This window comes from Bemisia tabaci, chromosome 8, assembly GCF_918797505.1.
Source record: "Bemisia tabaci chromosome 8, PGI_BMITA_v3".
NCBI lineage: Eukaryota > Metazoa > Arthropoda > Insecta > Hemiptera > Aleyrodidae > Bemisia > Bemisia tabaci.
Genome location: NC_092800.1, coordinates 8,686,773 through 8,707,557, shown reverse-complemented (window position 1 = coordinate 8,707,557; position 20,785 = coordinate 8,686,773). Strand labels below are relative to the sequence as shown.

The window sequence follows — 20,785 nt, the reverse complement described above, 5'->3', positions numbered from 1 at the left end:
TGCTACTCCTTAATCTTCTTTCTTCATCATGGCTCTTTTCAACACTTTCAGCTCATCTCAATTTTTGTCTTGGCACTGATTACCTAGCACCTTTTTATATCCTCTATGATATTTTACGATCATCCATTCTTCCAAGGAGTAGTTCATTAGAGATAGAAAATAATCTCTCACATTGAATTTAATAATTTGAATTATGTATTTGTGAACATCATCAGACAAGGGATCATACAACACATGGTCGGAGTATAACAGCTTGTAATTCAAGTGCAAAATTGATTTTACAATTAATTTGAATAATTACCTATGTTCTTCAGGGTTAATGCAATGAGGAGATACCATTTCTTCCAAGGGCAGTGGAATAACAAAATTACAAATCTCGTATCACATCAGATCATGAGGTTTTTTGTTTAAATAAATTATCTTACCTGTAAGAGTAATCATATCTAAGGGTCCATACATGAATCTTGCGATCAGAGTTTGAGTGGCGCCTTCCTTGACGATCACATCATTCGCACGATGATTGCACGTCACATTCTGCTTGACACAAATTATTTTTAATATCAATTAATTGTTGTTAGATGATATTGGGTGAGATGATAAATGTGATTTATTTTTTTATACTCAAAAAAAAAAAAAAATTCTGATTTAATCATCGCTGCTCTCAACGTTTCTCTTCATTTCTTTCACCAAAGTTTGATAAAGAACATAAACAATAAACTTGATAAAAACAAGTTTTGTGGAAAACATCTATCAAAACTTATTTTTGGCCTTGAGAGAGAACATAAAGTAAAAAATACGGTATTTCCTTCGGAAAATACACAAAAATGCTATCTTTGTCTATCTGCGCAGGCCATCCAATTTGCAAAATTTTGATAAGTCATAATATCAAAAAAATGCAAGACTTTTACTAATTATTAATGTAAATAAGTACATTGAGGGTGTAAGGAAAGAGCCCTTTGAGGCTCGAATGTTTCTCTAACTTAAAAGAGCAAAAGCAGTCATGACACTAAAGCAATACTTCAGGAAAAAGCGAATTTTTCAAAATGGAAATCATAATGAGTGGTAAGAGTTTTCTTGCAATAAAAAAATGTACCTTTAACTTGACAGATGTTCTTTTCCTTATCCATTTTTCTCGTGGTTGAGCAGGGCTGAATCCACTCATTTCTTTTTCATCATTGTTCATACTCATAGCAAAATCAAAGCGACCAAGCTGCAAAGAGAAGAAAAAGTTAGAAACCTTCGAGAAAAAAATTAGGAAATCAAAACAAATCAATAAATTGAATGTTATTGTAGGTAAACTTTCTTTTCTTCGTGTACAGAGAACATTGAATAAACAAGGAAAAATTATTTCTAAACCTAAGGCAGGAGACTGCAGAGATATCAAGAAAATTTATTAATTAGAGAACTTTCCGGAAAACAAAGACAAAAAACAGCAAAGGAGCTGTTATTAGAATATTACTTTTGTCTATTTCATTTATAAGTGTACCTGCTGTTTTATTATCTCTTTTTGGACGATCCTGATTTTCAATTTTTCTTAGTGTTGTTATCTTTTAATCATTTCAGGTTGAGCACTTAGTTACATTCTCGCATCACTAGAAATTCAGCATAACAAAATACAACATGCCCCTAATGAGTCAGTTGCGTTGGAGACAGAATCGTGTTTTGATACTTGACTCTTGTAGATTAGCTAGAAATAATAAGAACCATCCAAACAGCAACTTTCTGTGCTCAATATCAATGGAGATATTGCGCTTTGAAAAAATCCAGTTCATGACGTCACCCCAACCGCAACAGTGACACCCTCGATTTTTTCCATCTTGCTTTCATAAATCGGAAAGATACACATTTGCACTGGTTACTCAAGGTGAAATTTGGATGAAACCAAGGTAGAAGAAACCATGAATGTCACTTCCGCGGTTGATGACATCATAAACTGAATTTTTCAAAGCAACATATCTCTGTTTATATTAAACCTAAAAAGTTACAGTGAGAACTGATCTTATTGTTTATGGCTAATCTACAAGAATCAAGCATCAAAATACAATTCTGTGACTAGCGTGACTGATTCATTCACACTTTCATTCATGATCATTTTGTGGAATTGGCGCTATTGTTTTGTTAAACTTTCCTTTTGGCTTCAAATCGTAAAAACAATTTTTTTTCTCGGTTGCTGTCTCTGTTACACCCTGCTAAAACTGGCAAAATAATGCAGATTATCTTTACCTGTCTTAAAATAAAAGCTATCACATCGGATGATTCCCAATAACTTGCGTGGAATAAGTGCGGAAGTGCATTCGTTGGGAAATTAGAGAGTCCTTCCGGACAGTAGAGAGCAAAATCCAGTCGTTTCACACCCCACCACTTTTGGACCACTGGTTCGAAAAATTATTGGAGTAAAAATTAGTTGATGAAAGCAAAGAACAGGTACAGAAAACTTAAAAATAGATGCAATAATCTGCCGGACACGGTGAGGACGCCGTAACTCCATTCGCAACCTTTGCAATATGTACTCTAACAAAATTCTCTATTACTGTGCTGCTTGATTATTTTCTAGCATAATTATTTCAATTTGAGTTCCTAATAGTATAACCTGATCATTCTGAAAATATAGAGGATAAAAGCGTCTTTCAATTGAGTGTTTAGACAGAATAAAAATTAAAAAATTCAGAATGGAGTTACAGTTTTATTACTGTGAATGGCAGCAGTGCCGTAAAAATCAAGTGATATCAAGCTCTTCTTGAAAGGATTATTTTTGTACACCACTCATTAAAATAATTATTTATGTCTTTAGATAAAGGCTTTGATACTGAGCATTAGTAACATTTCCCAAAAGGAGAGATGAGAAGAATTTGTCCGTAAAAAATATTCAGAATCATAGCTAAAACTGCCATAAGATGGGTCTAAGTAAGTTTCTAACCGGTGATCTTAATTTATTATTTGACTAGGGAGCATACAAGTGCAATACTTTGAAAGCGATTTAACATGAAAGAATGCTAAATGCTTGACAAGTTTTGTGAGTACAGAGCTACGCTGATACTTCGAATAACATTTTTTCGTCATACTCACAATGATTAATTGTACAGATGGGTAAGGTGTCCATTACGCCAGAGACATTGCTTACAATACTGGCTTCGGATAATCTACGGGCATGGAATGTTGTGGCTACAGTGAGATTTTCCGAAAATATCTGAGGATTGGCAAGGACAACCTCCACTACAAAGAAAAAAAATAAAAACAATCACAGAAATCATAATCATGAAAAAAAGAGGTACAACCTATCATTTAGAACAAAAAATGCTTTTGAGTCTTATAATGGACTGTTACAATGTAACTAAAAAAACATGAGATCTACAATCTGACTTTGGAGACATTAGTAATGTGTAGGTATAAAAATACAGCAAATCTGCGCTAAAATGTACATGCAGTGATAAAGTTGAGCAAATAATCTGACAGCATAAATTACAGTACCAATCAACGTATATATATCTAACTCTAAATTGGGTAATGAGAGACAAGTAATACTTTCCACGTTTACATTAAAAAGCTTAAGAATGATGACACATATATTTTTGAGCAGATAGAAAATCTTCCTAAAAAACTAACAGAATATTATGTTGAGGCGGAGGAGCAAATGGTACCGATAAACAAAAAAGCATTGACAAATCGATCCAAAATATACGTATCTACTTTGCAAGTTACATTAGCGAAGACATGTCTACGAATTTCTTTTTCATTTGAAAACTTATGTTGTATGATTGCTGTCAGCACAAGTTTTGGGCAGTCTCTAGCAGTTTCTTTGATCTAGACAGGGTATACAGTAGCATTTCAATCCAAAATCAATGAACTTCAAACCTGGCAAACTTTGCCTATATGTCTCTTTTTGGAACAATATTCTTTGGATTGCGAACTTCAAACCATCATAACTTTGGTTAGGTTTGACATTTTCAGGTGTTTTTATGCCAACATTTTTATGAAATGCTCTTCTGAGTAGTAATACAAATACCTCAATTATGAGTTGTTTGGCACTAGTGTCGTTGAGTCTTTTGTCTATTTCGAGTCTTTTGTCTATTTTGAGTCTTTTGACAGTCATACATGTTGACTCTTCACGGCTGTTCCCCACAGAAAAATGACAAATGTAAAAGAATGAAGAATACTTACGCAAATGGTATGGCTGACCATCTCCTAGAGGATATTTTTGATAACGCGGGATATTAACTGGAGGGACCATTGAGAACCTTGCAGATAAGAGTGGTTCTAGCCGAGCAGCAACGGGATCAGTCGGATGAAACAAGTTGTACACTTGTGATACACCTGGTCTCATGATCGGATCTGAAATGAAAAATGCTCGATGATTAAAACTGGTATAAGAGTGGAACATTATAATGAAAAAAATTTATCGAAACAACATGCAGGACGCACTTGGAAAAGCAAAATTATTAAAGGTGAAAGTTTTATTTTTCTGTTTTGAGTGAATTTTGGTGGGTACAATTCTCATATGTGGGCTAATGAAAGGGCTAAGTTGGACTTGGTTTTACATTCAAGTTTACTGATAAAATGGAATTGAAAATCAGTTAAGACTTACATGTTACAAAAAATTATTAGGATGATAAATTTCAGATAAACAATTGATAAAATATAAAAATGGCTTGTAAAAATCATATTAAGAAGTGAGATGAATTTAGATTTGAGACTACGTACATATTATTTTGTCATTGATACAATACTTTTGTAAAACAAAGGGGGAAAAAGTTATTCGTTTTTCTGGTTAAATTTTGTTTTCAAAAGTAATATTTTGTTTCGGTAAATGGGCTTTGCCCATAAATGATGACTTTGAACAAATAAAAAAAAAGGCTTTCAACACTACAGTTTTTAATAATATTTACTGGGTAGTGTGAGGAACATTTTTACTTACTGGATTTCCCATCAGGTTCAGAAATTTTTCGATAAGCTAAAACAAGTGATAGAGGAGAACCAAACATGAAAAGCTCGTTCACTTCAAAATCAAGTCTGTTTTGTCCGCCATGTTCACTGAAATATCAAATAGAAAAGAAAAATTAGATATTAAATTAATTCACTTTTATTTGTAGGGATACTTCATCTACATTTAAAGGACTACACACACAATACTGAGAAATTTGGCGCAGGCTAAATTTTGATATTTTTTGAGATGATGTTCTTCGGGCCTCAACGCAAAGCTTTCTGCTCTTAATGTGGGTAATTTTTTTCATTAAAGGCATTTTCAGAAGAAGAAAAAATACTAGAAGTCAAATAAAAACAAAGTTAAATAAGACATTGATAGGAATATTTACCCAGCTGATGATCTTCTGGAAGGCGCTGAAACGTGTAATTTGGTAGAATCTAAGTGCCTGATGGCTTCCTCTGCAAAGACATAAAATAAAGTTACTCATTACAAACAAATCAAATCATTACAAACAAATCTATCTAGATAAGTATAAGTAAAATATTGGTTCTTTCTGGAGGGATTGATGGATAAAATGTGCCACTTTCTCTCATCTTAAATGAAAGATTATTTTTCCGCACACCTTGAGACAGAAGACAGTGGCAAGATAAGTAATAATTATTCAGTTCCTTACTACTTGGATAGAAATTTAGAGGCTTTAGAGGGCATTAAACTATAGAAATTGATTAAAAATTCACTTAAAACGTAGTCCTAAGAAGTAGAAAGCGCGATATTCAGGTTTTATGGTCAAACACTCTACACTGAATCTTTTTTCATTAAAAGTTGCCGCTAGATTCAGCATTTTGTAGAACAGACAGATATAAAATTATCAAAACTGAAAGATTGAAGCAGTTTAAAGAGAGCTTTAGGACATCTGAGTCAAATAAATTAGGTGATAAAATTACCTGTTGTTACTGTTTCAGACTCTAGATTGTCATCATCAGCTTTACCCGAACGGCATAAAGCATCATATCCTAAAATTGAACCCATTGAGTCACCTGTGGATACATTAAAACTAGACTTTAGGAATTAAATGGAGATTCAAAAATTATGATTAAATAACTAAACGATTTAACAATGAAAATGAGCCAGATTATTTCGCTGCAACACTCTACTTGAGAGGGTGACAGCCAATTCTGTAAACCCACCTGAATCTTAAAAAGACTGATTCAGACTAGACTGGAGGTACATTTCAGGTTCTAATTTTTTTTTAAACTTTGGTTTGTTGGTTTCAAAACATTCTTAGACAGAAACTTTAGAGGTGTAGAATATTAGAAAGATGATAATTTTAAAAAAATGATTATAAAAAGAAAATAAATATTCTAAATTTGTTTTCAGTTTTCATCAAATTTTCTGGAAATGCATTGGATTAGCTAAATTTATACGTTTTCAAAGTTTCCTCACTTAAAACAAAACAAGAGCAAAATAAAAGAACATATTTATAAGTAAAAATGTTTATTTCCACTCAAATTAACTCATAACTTAAAACATATTAATGAAGTTTCAAAAAAGAACGGAGGAAAATAAATTGAAATTCAGTCATTAGTAAAAGAAAAATCCATCTTGAAAAAGGAGCCTCCAAAAAATAAAAGAGGGATTATAAGCTTAATCAAATTCCAGGTGATGCTGGTTATAGATAATACAGATAAAAGGTTTTAAAATAATTATTTCTTTCATTAACCCAGGAAATAATTTTAAAATATTAAAATTGAAGCCATAAAATTAACCGGGGGCTATTACTTACCTATGAAACAAATTTGTCCATTGAAACCCTGCCCTTCTGGAGATTTGATAAAGTCAGCGTACACTTTATTGGCAGCGGCTATCACTTTATTAATTGTTTCCTTGTATCCATTTGCAGAACTAGCTAAGACAGGAACGGCACCGATTGGAATTGAATCGTGTGTCACATGAGGTGCATCCGAACAAGATGGCGAAACATCAAAACTGTAAGGATTTAAACTGGAAAAGAAAGAAAGGCTGAATCAGACTTACTTATGGCAAATACAAAATGTAAATGAGGATTGAAGAAAATATAAACAATTTATTAACAAATTATCATTGACTAAAATCTTTTTAGATTAAAAGTAGTAAAGAAAATAGGTCAAAAATACTCTGGCTTGAACTTTTCTTCGTTAGAAGTTAGTGCCAAACTGCAAGTTCATCGAATGATACTTGCTGTATGTGACACACTTTAAAAACGGCAGATTAACACTTGAAACAGCTTTCATGTAAATCTACAGTTTTTGAAGTGGAATATTTAAAACACTACTTTGATTTGCTCCAACAATTTTGTGTGTTAAATTGCTTGTTGACACTCGTCAGAAAGGTTCAGACGATATATCTTTGGAGTTTCTTTTCACATAGACTTTTTCACTTTCCTTATGGACAATATCATAAGCTTCAGTAAATTCCAAAACAGGAGTAAATTTATTAGGGGTCTGCGAAGCTTCGCACTTGCTTTGCTTTGCAAAACGAATCGAAAGGTCGGAAAAAGCGAAGCAAAGATTTCGCGGTAACGAACGCCGTAATTCAAATTTTAGCGCTCTTTCGCAATCGATGCCAAATGCTGATGATTGATGGATAGCGTGAACCGGTTCTTTGCGCATGCGCTTGCGGCCGTTCCGCATTATTTACGTTATTTAGCGCCGTCTCTTGTCTCCTAACCTCAATTCCATCATATTTTTTTTATTTTTTATTATATTTTTTACATTCATATTTTTATTATTCATCATTCCTTGATCATTAAAGCAAAACCGATGACAAATTTAAAAAAAAAAATCTTAGATCTGCTGGCATCTCGATAAAAATTCATTCTCAAAATTTAAGGGAAGAGGGGGAAAATTTAATGAATGTATTTTTCATGTATTTCCCAGTGTTCAATAAAATTTGCCACCGCTTTGAAAAACGCAGCTTCCCGGACCCCTAAAATTTATCCTATTTTTTGTATTAAGAGATGGACTGAATTTGACAGTTTAGAATTGGCTCACTTTTTACAAGGAGTTCAGGGTTTGGACGGATATATGATAATTTATTGTTAAGAGTAAATTTCATACATACCTTGAAAGAATACTTAAACTATCAGTACATATTGATGGGCAAGAGACTAATTTAATGGCTATTCGACCAAGCATGGATGGATAGTGTTGACGCATCACAGATTCAAATGCTCCCCGGAATGTTAAGACATCAGATTTTTTGGCAGCAGTATCAATATTCGCATCTGCAAAAAAATATAAAGAATATAGATAAAATGAAGTAAAAAATTGCTAAATAATAAAGGTATTGAGTAAATTGGCTGTCCGCCAGTTTTGACGAAGAAAAGTCCACATAATCTGCAGGTCATTCGAGAAAATGTTACTTGGACACTCTTTAGTCACTAAACATGATGAAATAAATAGAGCAATTTGGTAAAAGCTAATCAAATATCTGGTGTAAAAGTAGTCTTGAAATTTATGGTGAAAGAGGCATACTATCCTCTTACGGATTCATTTGTAGATAAATCTAAGGCATGAGCAAAGAAATTAAAAATATGCAAGAAATTAATCTCTACAATAGTTTTAGAGTGTATCATGTGGAGACGACCGTTTTTTTCAATAATGAATTTTGAAACTCTGATATTCCAGATTTTGCATTGAGAGTGAAGGGAAGTAAAAAAGTAGTTCCTCGTTTGCAATGAACAAATCTGAACTTACCTAAAACGCTACCGGCATGTAAAACGAGGAGTAGCGTGTTGTATTTACACGTCTGTACGTGTCCTGCAGGGAGAGGCGAATCAGGACACGACACATCAACACTCCGCCCTCGTTCACTGGCAGCTCGTTTTAAGAACGTTTGAGAAAATATACTATCATCTGAAAAGTAGGGACAAGAATTATTTAGAGTTAGTTTGTTGTAATAGAAAATTAATTAATAAATAAATTAGTGCTGTACAAGTGTTGTATCCCAGAAGGTAAAAATTTTACTTTTCTGATAATATTCAAGGCTCGATGGTGGATGTTTTTGGGTCAAAATGATAATGCAGTTGAATTTTTCATGAATTGTGTACTGGGAGTGAGTGTGTCTTTTTCTTTCTTCAACTGGTTTTTACGAAAGATTTTCAAACAATTTTAATTGGCAATTATCAATTATTTTAAATCAAACAGGATTCATTCAAACAATGACCTCGAGAATAATCCAAGATGATTAAAATTTTTGTACTGACTTTCCGCAGGAAGCAAAAAAGTTTAAAGACAATTGAATCGGGACGTGGGAAAACTGCTAATGTCCATTTTTCCAGTCTTCAGTTTTTTGAGTTGATAATACTTTAAAAAAGTTGATACAACCATATAAGTGATGAAAGGACTCGTTTTGGGATTAAGTTAACCCGGAGACGAGTATTAACGTCACTTTAGTGGTTGCACCCAACTCCAAAAAGTATTATCAACTCAAAAAAACTGAAGACTGGAAAAATTGACATTGGCGGTTTTTGCACGTCCCGATTCAATTATGAGAGGAAAAATGCTTGGTTTTTTTTTGCAATATGATTTTAAAGAAATAAATCATACCATTTTGATAACTCACCTTGTTTATCTGCTGGCAAAGGAGAAGGATCTGCTTCATCTTCATTCAGGAGTTCCATTGAACTCCATTTTGCTAATGACGACGAATCTTCCGCGTTTTCTGTAACAAAAAACAAAATAAACTTCTCTTCAATTTAGCTCGTATACAGTTTTGTATCGAATAAAAGGTTCCACAGAAAACCAAGTGGCATGACTTAACATTCTCTTTCGACATTCAGCCTAAAAAAGCAAAAACTGCATATAAAATGGAATACGTGTCCAATTTATTGACATTGATTTAATTTCATGAATCGGCAAGTCGATGTTTCTGAATGATATACCGATGACAATAATAAGATCCTGCTGTTCAAATTTAAAACCTTCAAGAGAGGGTGCTTTCCTTATGTTTCTGGTTGATGCTCAGATGAATATTTGACTAACTTAAAACTTCCTTATAAGTTACAATGGTAAAGGAATAGATGCATCAACCTCAGACTAAAAAGATGATTCTAATATTTTTTTCCCCATTATATTGTGGTAAAATTTTACGTTAGGTAAGAGAGATGTTACATACTCCAGCTGACAGCAAAATGTTGTACGGTTGATTTTTTTTCAAATACCATCATTATTTATAGATATTTTAGCATTTTTTAAGTTTGGTATTTCTGTAAATTTTTTTCCCTTTCATTTGTTATTCCAATCTTTTCAAAAGAACAGGTCAGTTTTAATACAAAATAAAATATATTCCATTTTAAAGAACATTTGAATGAATTCCTCTCCATGTCTACAAGTCGAAAAAATCTGGTATATTTTCATACCTTGTTTTGCGCAAAGATCAAAATGCTTTGGAGGAATAATTTAAACATTAAAGGTTTTCTTACAAAGACAGAAAGTTCCAAGACAGAGAATTCTAAAACTCCTGATTCTCTAGATAATCTGTAATATTTGATGTTACCTGTAATATGTAGTTATTGATTGTTTCTTAATACCTTTGACAATTTAATTGATGTAGATGGACACATGGCATAAGGTTCTTGTAGTAGATTACAATAATTTTAAATAAAATTTGGTTGAGTACACAATAAAAATTGGTAATCTGTGTTTGATGTATTATGGTAATTTTTTCTCCTAATGGAGGTGAATTACGAGTTCACATGAGCAAGTGCTTCAAACCTAAGATCATTACAGGAGAAAGATAAAAGAATAAATAACAACTGATACCTTGACAGTCGAAAAATTCATCATCATCTTCACTCTGACCTGAGTCTGAATCACCTACAATACTATCCATTCTCCAACTAGAGGCAAGAGCTTCATAGTTTTGATTGGGGGAGTGAAGTTGCGGTTTGGAGTCGTGCCGCCACTTCTTTTGGCTATCAGAAGGCCTGAAAAAAATGGAATATAATAAATATAACATTCAGATCAAAGTAACAAACTTGCAGTAAACTTGAAATGATACAAAAGTAAATTTCCTCAAGAGAGTACACCTTTACACCTGAGTATTTAAGAGTGACTGTAATAAAAAAATTTGCAACATTTTTATATGTTGTGGTAAATATCAGTAAATATCCTCTAGAATTACACGAAACTACGGTTGTGCTAAGGGTTTATTCTTAGAACTTTACCTATGCAATTTTTAACCATAAACTTAGTTATCATCTCACTGTTTGGCCACACTAGTGCGTGGAGAGAAAGCTTTAATTTGAATTTAGAACGACATTTTTATTTCTGTGCTGTAAGCAAACGGCACACACAGTACTTACTTTGTACTAGATTCTGCATGTTCATGTGAGCTCGGCATTAAGGTAGTAGGGTGCGATGGTGGCCTCTTCACACTTTCTGAAGTTACATTACCCTGTTCAGTTTGATCCGTACTACTTAAAGCTGTCGAGGACGATTTGGCTGTAATGGTTTTTGCAGTCTCACCATCTTCATCCTCTGAAATGTCCTGATTACTATCACCACCTGAGAGGACACACAGACGTAATTAACACATCTTACATAGGTTGACAATTTTTCAAAGATTTCACTTTTTTTCTTCAATTACAAAGGAAGGAACAAACTTATAAATTAGATTTCCTATAACTTCCTGTTAGAATCCTCACACAGAACCTTAAGAGTTTCATGGCTGTTGGAATGCTTCAGTTTGATTGTTCAGAGTAATTTATGAGGACACAACATTTTAAATTGTTTTCCTCCAAATGCATATTTTGATGAGGGCCTGTTTTTTACTGTATTTACACTTACCCATTGTCATTCGGAGGGCCTCTTGCGTCTCTTGCTCGATTTTCCGTATGTCTTCCATCGTGAGACCCCACCACTCATCCATCCACGCCCAGGCTTGAATGTGAGCTCTAACCATCGTTTTCCGCAAAGCTAAATAAAGAAAGGAGAATGATGAAATTGAATTGAATTTATTTCAAAATCAAACAAATGCAAGTTTTTTTGCATTTTTCTGTAGAATAATACTCTCTTTGGTAGGCACATTGACCCTACTTTGTATCCAAATTTTTGCTCCTCAAAGTAAGCTGGGAAACTACCAGACTTTATGATTGTAAATTACTTGTATTTTTTTGCCCAATACACTAATCATCACAGAAAAATTGGTGACCAACATTTTTAAAAATAGCTCTTTGACTTTATAATGATTTTATCTTAAATTTTTCAGCCTCCAGTATCCTTCGGAATTTAGTATCATGAGGATGGATAAGCTTCAGACAGATTTCAAAGATAGCTTCAAATTTAATTGAATTCCTGGTAACTGAGGGGTAAAATTCCCCTCAAAGACTTTTCATTCAGTAAAAGTCACTTAAAATCTAAAATTCTTTATTAATAATTCAATCTGGTCTCATCTCTTGCAATTAGAATTTTGAGAAAATTACCCTTCTCTGGCCCCCTGATACTTACTTACAAATATTTTTAACTGGTTTAAATACAATTTGAAGGATTTAACAAATAATTATAAAACTTTAAAATTTCGTGGTTTGGAAAAATGGGAGAAAAACAAAAATAAGTTTTTTTTAATTGTGGTATACCATCCCTATGTTTAACAGTAGTTTAATTTCTCAAAGTTCCAACTAAATTAGAACAGAAGTTTTTCTTCTTTGATAACATTATACTAGATAGTAACTAGATAGGTACTATAACTTACCAATATCATGAATGAATTTCTCTGCTTTTGACTGCATACCCCAATATTTGAACTCAACTCTACATAATTTGTAAGCACACATAACAGCCTTTCCATTTGGCAATGGTGTATTTTTACCCTACAATTGTAAGAAAAAATTGAAGAATTAGTCAACAAAGTAAATTCAAAATAATTGGGTGAAATAAAACGAGGACAAATAAATCCAATGATTTTTATGGAAACCTGTTACAGGTAACTAGAGCTAGATTGTGAGGATTAAACACATTCACGGACAAAATTATATGACAGCAAGTGAATATTGGACGTATTTCTACCAAACAGACCTATGTGGCGATGAGAAATGTGGGGTGTGCTCTAGAAATCTGGATAAGAAGCAATGTAAAAGTGGGCGTGGTTCCTTTTGAAGAATTGGAAAAGCGGGATATTGCATTCTATCAAAGAGACCTATGTGCAGCTGAGTGCGGAACTCATGAGCCGCGGGCATGGCAAGAGAGCCTTGTGGACAGGGCTCACGAGTTAAAGCGCCCCGACGACGATGGCCGCGCTGCCGCGCCCTCGAGCTTACCCTCGTTCGTTGCCACTGACGTCACTGGCGCTTTATTATTCTCATTCACTCTTACGGCCAGAGACTAACGAGCACGACCCATATTTCTCACTTCCACATAGGTCTGTTTCGTAGAACTACGTCCTATTGACACTTCTAAATTTATCACACTGCTCATTCAGTATTTGAAGGTGAAATGGTTGGAGCACAGCGCGCTCTTGGTAGAGTAGTAATTATTATCAAAGTGCGACTTCTGCTGAAACAAAGCGAACGTGGTCAAACTTCTGTAAATAACGTGGTCTTCTTCTGTATTGCTGCTCCTGCCTGAGTGGTTTAAGTTGCCTACACAAGATATTGAAGGCACACTGATCAGTGTGAGAGCTGCGTGCTGGTAAACGTGTCCGAGTTTCTGTAGGCAACTCTTGCTGCTCCAAAGCTTCTCAGTTCACACTTCCTGCTCAAGTTATTGAAGGCAAGTTGGAGAAACGGTGCTGAGTTAACACCATTTCACAGGGGAAACAAAGCCAAAAAGTTCCAAAAATTTCAAATAAAGTCAACCATTTTTTTTTTATACTGGTACTTATTAGTGCTCAAAAACTTTTACTTGACGAAATTTGTGGAGCTTTTTGCTTTCTTTTCCCCACGAAATGGTGTTAACCCAAAACACCGTTTCTCCACCTTGTTACATACAGTTTGGGCCATTTCTTAGTGTTTTTTCCCGTTATTGAAGGCAAAATAGTCGTAGGTTGAACGCAAAACACAGCATGAGCAAGTAAGTACTTAAGTAGGTAAGTATATTAATATGCTGATGCAACTGAGATCAAAAAATGTAGCTGGTCTGTTGCAAGCAAATCTTGCTGCTTCCAAACTGCACACACTGCTTGAGCTCCAAACAAATCGCACGTTTTTTAAAATCTGGGCCACTCACTCAGTCACAAGTTTCTTGTGAAAACGGGTTCTTCGATCACAAAACGGTCCGCTATTATTTAACATTTTTAAGATTGCTTTTTCTGAACCTGCAAGAACTTAGGTCCAAAATTGGGGCACACGATAGGTCGAGTTCAGGCTCTTGGCACTTTGCAGGAGAGAGCACCAGGTTTGATTCCAGGTCACGCCAAAAAAATAGCTGTGTGATAAGCTACGAAAATAGGTCCTGTAAACTGTCTGCAGTTCTGATTGAAATTAAACTGGATAGTGCAACCTGACATCCGTTATAACTGGGTGATGAATCATTTGAAATGATCATGAGTAATTAAGTAATGTTGTATCAAGAGAGGTAGATCAAAAAGAGGTTCAAAAGAGGTAAATCAGCAAAATGCTATGGTGTGCAAATAAATTATACCAAGTCTGAGCAAGAGATCCACGCGGACCATTGAATTCTTCTGCTTGAAAAATTACTTCCAAGCTTTCGCTTTTTCAAAATGAAAAAAGGAAGATAATAATTAATATAAAAAAAATTAAAGTCTCTTCACCCTGCATTCATTCCAGTATTCGTCCAGCCAGCTTTCCGTGACAGGACCCCTGCCGGTTTTCTGACTAACATATAATTTCGGATCTTCCTCCTTCAGATACTCATGGGCAGGCAGTCTTTCTTTTACAAAATCTATTAAATCTGTAAAAAAATAATAGAAACCCCAGTTAATTAGTTGCTACCAACAAATGTCACGAAAAAATTGTACATACAAATCTAAAAAGGGAAAATAGCTTTAAAACGCATTACTCCTCATACTCTACAATCATGTTTGGAGCTCATAGCTGTCAGATCATATTGAAATTTTATGCACCCCACTAGTATAAAAAAAAACCGTTTTTCTTGACATAATAATGAAGAGCGATTTAGAAATTGAAAATTCTAATTTTTGGTTGACAGAAATCGCTCTCATAAACTTTTACTTCTGTACATGAAAGACCCTTTTTCCGTTTAAGTTCACGCATAAGTGTTAGATAGTATGAAATTTTCATTTAATTGATTGATACTTCCAAAATATATTGCATTTTTATCAGACGTAGCCTGCACTATTGCCAAATCATACGATACCTACTCGCAGAAAACATGAACGTTTAGGTAATAAGCACAAAGATTTTGCGAATCTGAAATTGATTGATAAGTGCAAAATTGAAGGGTTACCGTACTATTTCACTGAGGAGAGAGGTAAGCATAGTATTCAAAAGTCGTCAAATTCCCTTGATTGAAACATTTATTTATGAGAAAATTTGTAGATTTATACTTCCTTAAAATTTACGGATGCGTGTGAAAAATTCGAAAAAAAAATTTCACAGATTCTCAAAAAAAATCAATGTTCATCAGCAGTAAATTCGTGGCGTCCGTATTATGATGCGGCATTTTTACTTGTTAGTATGGCGGGCTGATTATGGAAATAGATGGACAAAGCTATAGACAAAGGAGGCATAGAGAGTATGCGGCTATCCGATTGGTTGAAATGGGTGGTTCCTTTAGACTAGGAGAGAAACTGATAGACTAACTATAGGGTAACTCGTGGATTGCTATTAGTTATTCTATAATCTACCCCCTTTGTCCAATGCAACCGCTGGCGTTTACCAATAGGATCCCTCCATATCCTTTTTGTCCTCTTTGTCTATAGCTTTGTCTATCAATTCAATAATCGACCGGCTCAGTGAGCTGATTGCTGAAATTGATAGACAAAGCTATAGACAAAGAAGACAAAAGGGATATGGAGGGATCTTATTGGTAGAAGTGGGTGGTTGCGATGGACAAAGGAGGTTGGTAATAGACTAAATAACGGCAACTCACGAGAGACCCGATAGTTAGTCCATCATTTTCTCCCTTAGTGAGCCTTAGTCCATAAAAACCACCCAAATTAACCATTAGGATCGCTCCATAATCCTTGTCTATAACTTTGTCTATCAATGTCAACAATCAGCCCAGAGGCTGGAGCCATGAAAGAACTCGCCGGAATACGCTACAGAGATGTGTGTACACAGTCCTGAATGGAATTCATTCCGGCCGCGACACACGCTGAGTGAGATAACGCTCAAAGTAGCGGAAATTTTGCCTCAATGCCATGCCGCGTTACTCATCTCGTTGAATAGGCACCTCATCGCTTCGCCAAGTACGTCTTCATGACCGTTTAAAAAGTCACCACTCCAAGCCCGCAGTTGCAGCCGCTTAAATCAGATCCTGAGAAGGGCTCGGCTGCAAAAATGCTTCTCCAGCGCTGGTGGCTCATCGCCAGCAAATCCCTCTTTTCTGCAGCGAACTTTGCAGTACGAACGACAAAGAAAAACGCCTTCATTTTTCAAGATGCAACACGGACGACCGCGCAGCTCGAACGGTTGCATCCAGGCGTTGAATCCAGGCGCCGGGATCAATACATCCCTATCTTAGCAATGTTATATATCGAACGAGGTCGTTCAATAGCGATACGCAAATCGAATCGCTGGTCGGGGAGGGCGTTGAAAAATTCATCTCAAGTGGCGGCGAGATTCCTGTTGGAAGGCGCAGTGTTCATCACTAATTCAGAGCGAGGCCCAAGAGCGGGGCATAAATTCAACTCGTAAACTTTGCGGGTCTATTTGCGCTAAGCGACGATGGTTGAGATCAATTATTTACCGGGAGCTACGCCCCCTGCCTCCTACGCGGTTCGGCCCCGGGGGGCGCTTCGCGTTGCATTACGTTGGATGTCAATTACCGGAGCGAAACACTTCGGAGAGTGATGCGCATCGCCATGAGGGAGCTGGAACCACAGCGCCTTCAATTAATTCTATAGGCAACACGGGCATCCCTTGAGCACGAATAGTGGTATCCGGGCGTTGCCATGAAGGAAGGTTTTATTATTTCTTACGGTCGATCTTCGAAGAAAAACCAGAGCCCCTTCAATCAAATCTATACGCAACACGGATACCCCTTGAGCACGAATTGTTGCATCCGGGCGTTGCCATTAAGGAAGTCTTTTTTCTTAGGTCGATCTTTGAAGAAAAATCAAAGCCCCTTCAATCAAATCCATATGCAACACGGACTCGGGAGGTCCCGGGTTCGATTCCCGGTTAGGTGACCCGAGTTTGATGGTCTCAAACAACAGTTACCTGGGACTGCCTTGATTAGGGACTGAGGGGAATGGAACTTTAGCGACTGTAAGCATGAGATTAAGCATTGAAGTGAAGAAAAAAAGCGAAAAAAATGGGTGAAACTAACAATAAGGTGGAACGTCATGATATGTATCACCACGGCGGATGACATAATAGGCCCTGTTTTGTCGAAAGTCTCCGTTAATATTGGACCAGGAACTTGGTTTTTGGGCGGATCTCATTATTTTTTGCTGATATGGTGTTTCTACTGATCTCGGTGCAACATGAACAAACAAGTTGGTAGCAGAGTTCAATGGAAAAAAAACGCATTGGATCTAGAGTCCAGACTCTTGAAAACATTGACAAGAAAAAGTACTCTTGATTCAATCAGATTTTTGCGTGAATCAAAAGGAGATCCGCTCAAATTAAGAGGCTTGGTCCTTGATTTAAGCAAAAATCCGATTGAATCAAGAGTATTTTTTCTTGACGATGTTTTTCAGAGTCTGGACTCTAGATCCAATGTGTTTTTTTTCCAGTGTTCATGACGTCATGAGAAAGTCTTATATTCAATTTATACTTCCAAAATGAGTTTTATACCAACTTTGATGAATATTTCTACCGATAATCACACGTTTCTCGAAGGGTTCATTCATCTCTTTCTCATTTCGAATTTTTTTTCTGTTAGAAATGTAGCCGACCCCTTCCCGGAAAACGCTCCCTTCTTCGCCGTCGCGGCAGGATGAGCCGCACCGATAAGAGGAACCGAAAAACTGGGGGATGCGACGGCCTCTTTGACTGCCGTGCTAAGGAAGAACGTCGTATGAACATTCAAATGTCGCCACATTTACTCTCAGAAAAAACTTATTCTTGAGGAATAGCCATGCATATTTTTCATTGAAACTTGTAGACACCATAGATCAAATCACAAACGAAATTCTCTGAAAAATTGAAGGAAAAGTGTCTCAGTAAGTTGGAATTTTTTAGCCAACGTGCGTTAAAAATCAGCGTAAAGCTGAAAATCTCATTACAGAGGGAAAAAGCTCATATTAACCCAGTTTTCCCTCACAGAGATACGCTGTTTGGTGCAACACGACCAACGACCATTCAGGAAGGCAACTGTAGACGCGTTTGGTCCTTATTAGGCCTCCCTGATTGGTCGTTACTAGTGTTGCACCAAACAGCGTATCTCTTTGAGGGAAAACTGTGCTCATTTGAGCTTTTTCCCTCTGTATTGAGGTGTTCAGCTTTATGCTGATTTTTAACGCGCGTTGGCTACAAAATTCCAATTCAGTGTCGACTTACTTACGACTGCTTACTTACGACCCGTGCGTCTACTGCAATCAGTTTGGGGAAAAGCATCTACGAATTTTCCGGAAAATTCGATATTCGTCAAACACTGAAAAAAATTCTCGGCGTTTTTACCAAGGTCCGTTGGTACCTTTGCAATCTCACTTTTTTTACCAATTATTGGTAATTTTACCAAGACAGACTGGTAAGCTTACCTAAAACCCGGTATTTTTACTGTTTTTTTTTTCAGGTAAGAATACCGTTTTTATTGGTAATCAATTCCCGGTAACTGCCATTTTATCTCGGTAATTCTACCACAGTCGATAAAAAATATTGGCGTTTTTACCAAGGTCCGGTAAAATTACCGAGAAAGATCAAAATTTTACCGAGATTTCTGGGTAAAAATACCAATTCCATAAATGGTAATTTTACCAAGAAAAAACTGGGATCAAACAGAGCCCTGAATTCTTGGTAATTTTACCCTTTTCTTAGTAAATACACCGAGATTTCTTTTTCAGTGTGAGGTTTGGCAACGTCTGAAGACTCATACGGCGTTCTCCCTTAGCGCGGAAGCTGACCCCCTCACCCTCCTCCCGCGCCCCCCTTTTCAGACTCAGCCGTTATCACTCCGTCGTTTCCGCACCAATCGGCGGCTATTTCCACGCGCTCGATCGGGTACCCCCTCCCCCTCCCTCCCCATTTTCCACGACCCTGCATCCAGTGCGAGCGAGACACCCCGCAAACGAGTCGCAGGAGCGAAGACCGCCGCTTCGTCGATTCGGGGGGGGGGGGGGTGGTGGTGTTGACGTTGATTTTGATGAATGACGATTTCACGATGTCGCGATCCCGTTTTCGGAGTGCGATAAGCGTTGCCTCCCCCCGGAATCGCCCGTGTTTTCCTGACGTGAGACTGTGTTTTTCTCCTCGGGAGGGAGGGAGGGGTAGGGTGACAAGTTTTCGAGGAGTCAGAAACAACCCGGAAAAATGAGTGCCACTGAAAAAAAAATCTCGGTGTATCTACCAAGAAAAGGTTAAAATGACCAAGAATTCAGGGTTCTATTTGATCCCAATTTTTTCTTGGTAAAATTACCATTTATGGAATTGGTAATTTTACCGAGAAATCTCGGTAAAATTATTGACTTTCTCGGTAATTTTACTGGACCTTGGTAGAAAACGCCAATATTTTTTATCGACTGTGTTAGAATTACCGAGATAAAATGGCAAAGTGACCGAGAATTGATTACCAATAAAAGTGGTATTCTTACCCGAAAAAAAAAACAGTAAAAATACCGGTTTTTAGGTAAGCTTACCAGTCTGTCTTGGTAAAATTACCAATAATTAGTAAAAAGTGAAGTGGTAAAGGTACCAACGGACCTTGGTAAAAACGCCGAGAATTTTTTTTAAGTGAGGGTTTTACTCGATCGTGCTTTTTGGCGCGAGGCCGCGTTTTTCTCCTCGACTGGAGTGGGGAGTTGGCGCGGTGGCGAGTTATTGAGGGGCTGAGGAAAACCGTGAAAAGTCGGTAGGTTTTACTCGTTTGTGAAAAGTCGGGGGAAATGCACATAGAGCCAAATTTTAAGAGAGGTGAAAGCTGTCCGAAAGATGCAAAGTTTATTGGGGTGACCTCGGAAATGATCGCACTGGACAAAAAAAAACGCATTGGATCTAGAGTCCAGACTCTTAAAAACATCGACAAGAAAAAATACTCTTGATTCGATCAGATTTAAGCTTAAATCAAGAACCAAGCCTCTTGATTTGAGCGGATTTCCTTTTGATTTAAGCTTAAATCTGATTGAATCAAGTCCTTTTCTTGTCAATGTTTTCAAGAGTCTGGAATCTAGATCCGCAATGTGTTTTTTTTTTCAGTGCGGGAATTCAGTAAATTTTATGGACCGTGAAAAGTCAGGTGGAATGCGCAAAAACCAAAACTGGGGAGGGATTCAAGTCTCTGAGGAAGTCTTTATTGGAATGGATTAAATTTGTTTCATCTCGTGTAGCTGCATTTTTATCCCAAATATCCTCGAAAATTTAGAAAAATGTCATGTATTTGCACGTTCAAAAGCTTTGGAAGTCTGGAAATTTGGAAATTCAAGGAAATTTTGACACCTTGGAAGGAGTTACCAGGGATTTGTGCAAAAGGTGCAAAATTTGTTGGGGTGACCTCGAAAATTATCGGGAATTCAGGAAATTTTATGGACCGTGAAAAGTCAGGTGAAATGCGCAAAAACCAAATCTGGGGAGGGATTCAAGTCTCT

General features: G+C 36.3%; 1 protein-coding gene across 6 annotated transcripts in view; it reads right to left on the bottom strand.

The window, feature by feature from the left end:
• Positions 1-20,785, bottom strand: part of rdgB (retinal degeneration B) — a 139,574-nt gene that overhangs the window by 12,813 nt on the left and 105,976 nt on the right. For all 6 annotated transcript variants that reach the window (XR_002010162.2, XM_072303767.1, XM_019060371.2 and 3 more), the window contains 17 exons: positions 14,669-14,808; positions 12,653-12,770; positions 11,749-11,877; positions 11,265-11,466; positions 10,723-10,886; positions 9,524-9,622; positions 8,656-8,814; positions 8,021-8,183; positions 6,705-6,922; positions 5,866-5,958; positions 5,310-5,379; positions 4,913-5,028; positions 4,159-4,329; positions 3,067-3,213; positions 2,224-2,372; positions 1,094-1,210; positions 426-534 (listed from right to left, as the gene is read on the bottom strand). Coding sequence is in view for 5 of the 6 variants with exons in the window: in XM_072303767.1 (XP_072159868.1) it covers positions 426-534; positions 1,094-1,210; positions 2,224-2,372; positions 3,067-3,213; positions 4,159-4,329; positions 4,913-5,028; positions 5,310-5,379; positions 5,866-5,958; positions 6,705-6,922; positions 8,021-8,183; positions 8,656-8,814; positions 9,524-9,622; positions 10,723-10,886; positions 11,265-11,466; positions 11,749-11,877; positions 12,653-12,770; positions 14,669-14,808 (2,364 nt within the window). In the remaining variant the exon portion in view is untranslated. The remainder of the gene's footprint in view (positions 1-425; positions 535-1,093; positions 1,211-2,223; positions 2,373-3,066; positions 3,214-4,158; positions 4,330-4,912; positions 5,029-5,309; positions 5,380-5,865; positions 5,959-6,704; positions 6,923-8,020; positions 8,184-8,655; positions 8,815-9,523; positions 9,623-10,722; positions 10,887-11,264; positions 11,467-11,748; positions 11,878-12,652; positions 12,771-14,668; positions 14,809-20,785) is intronic.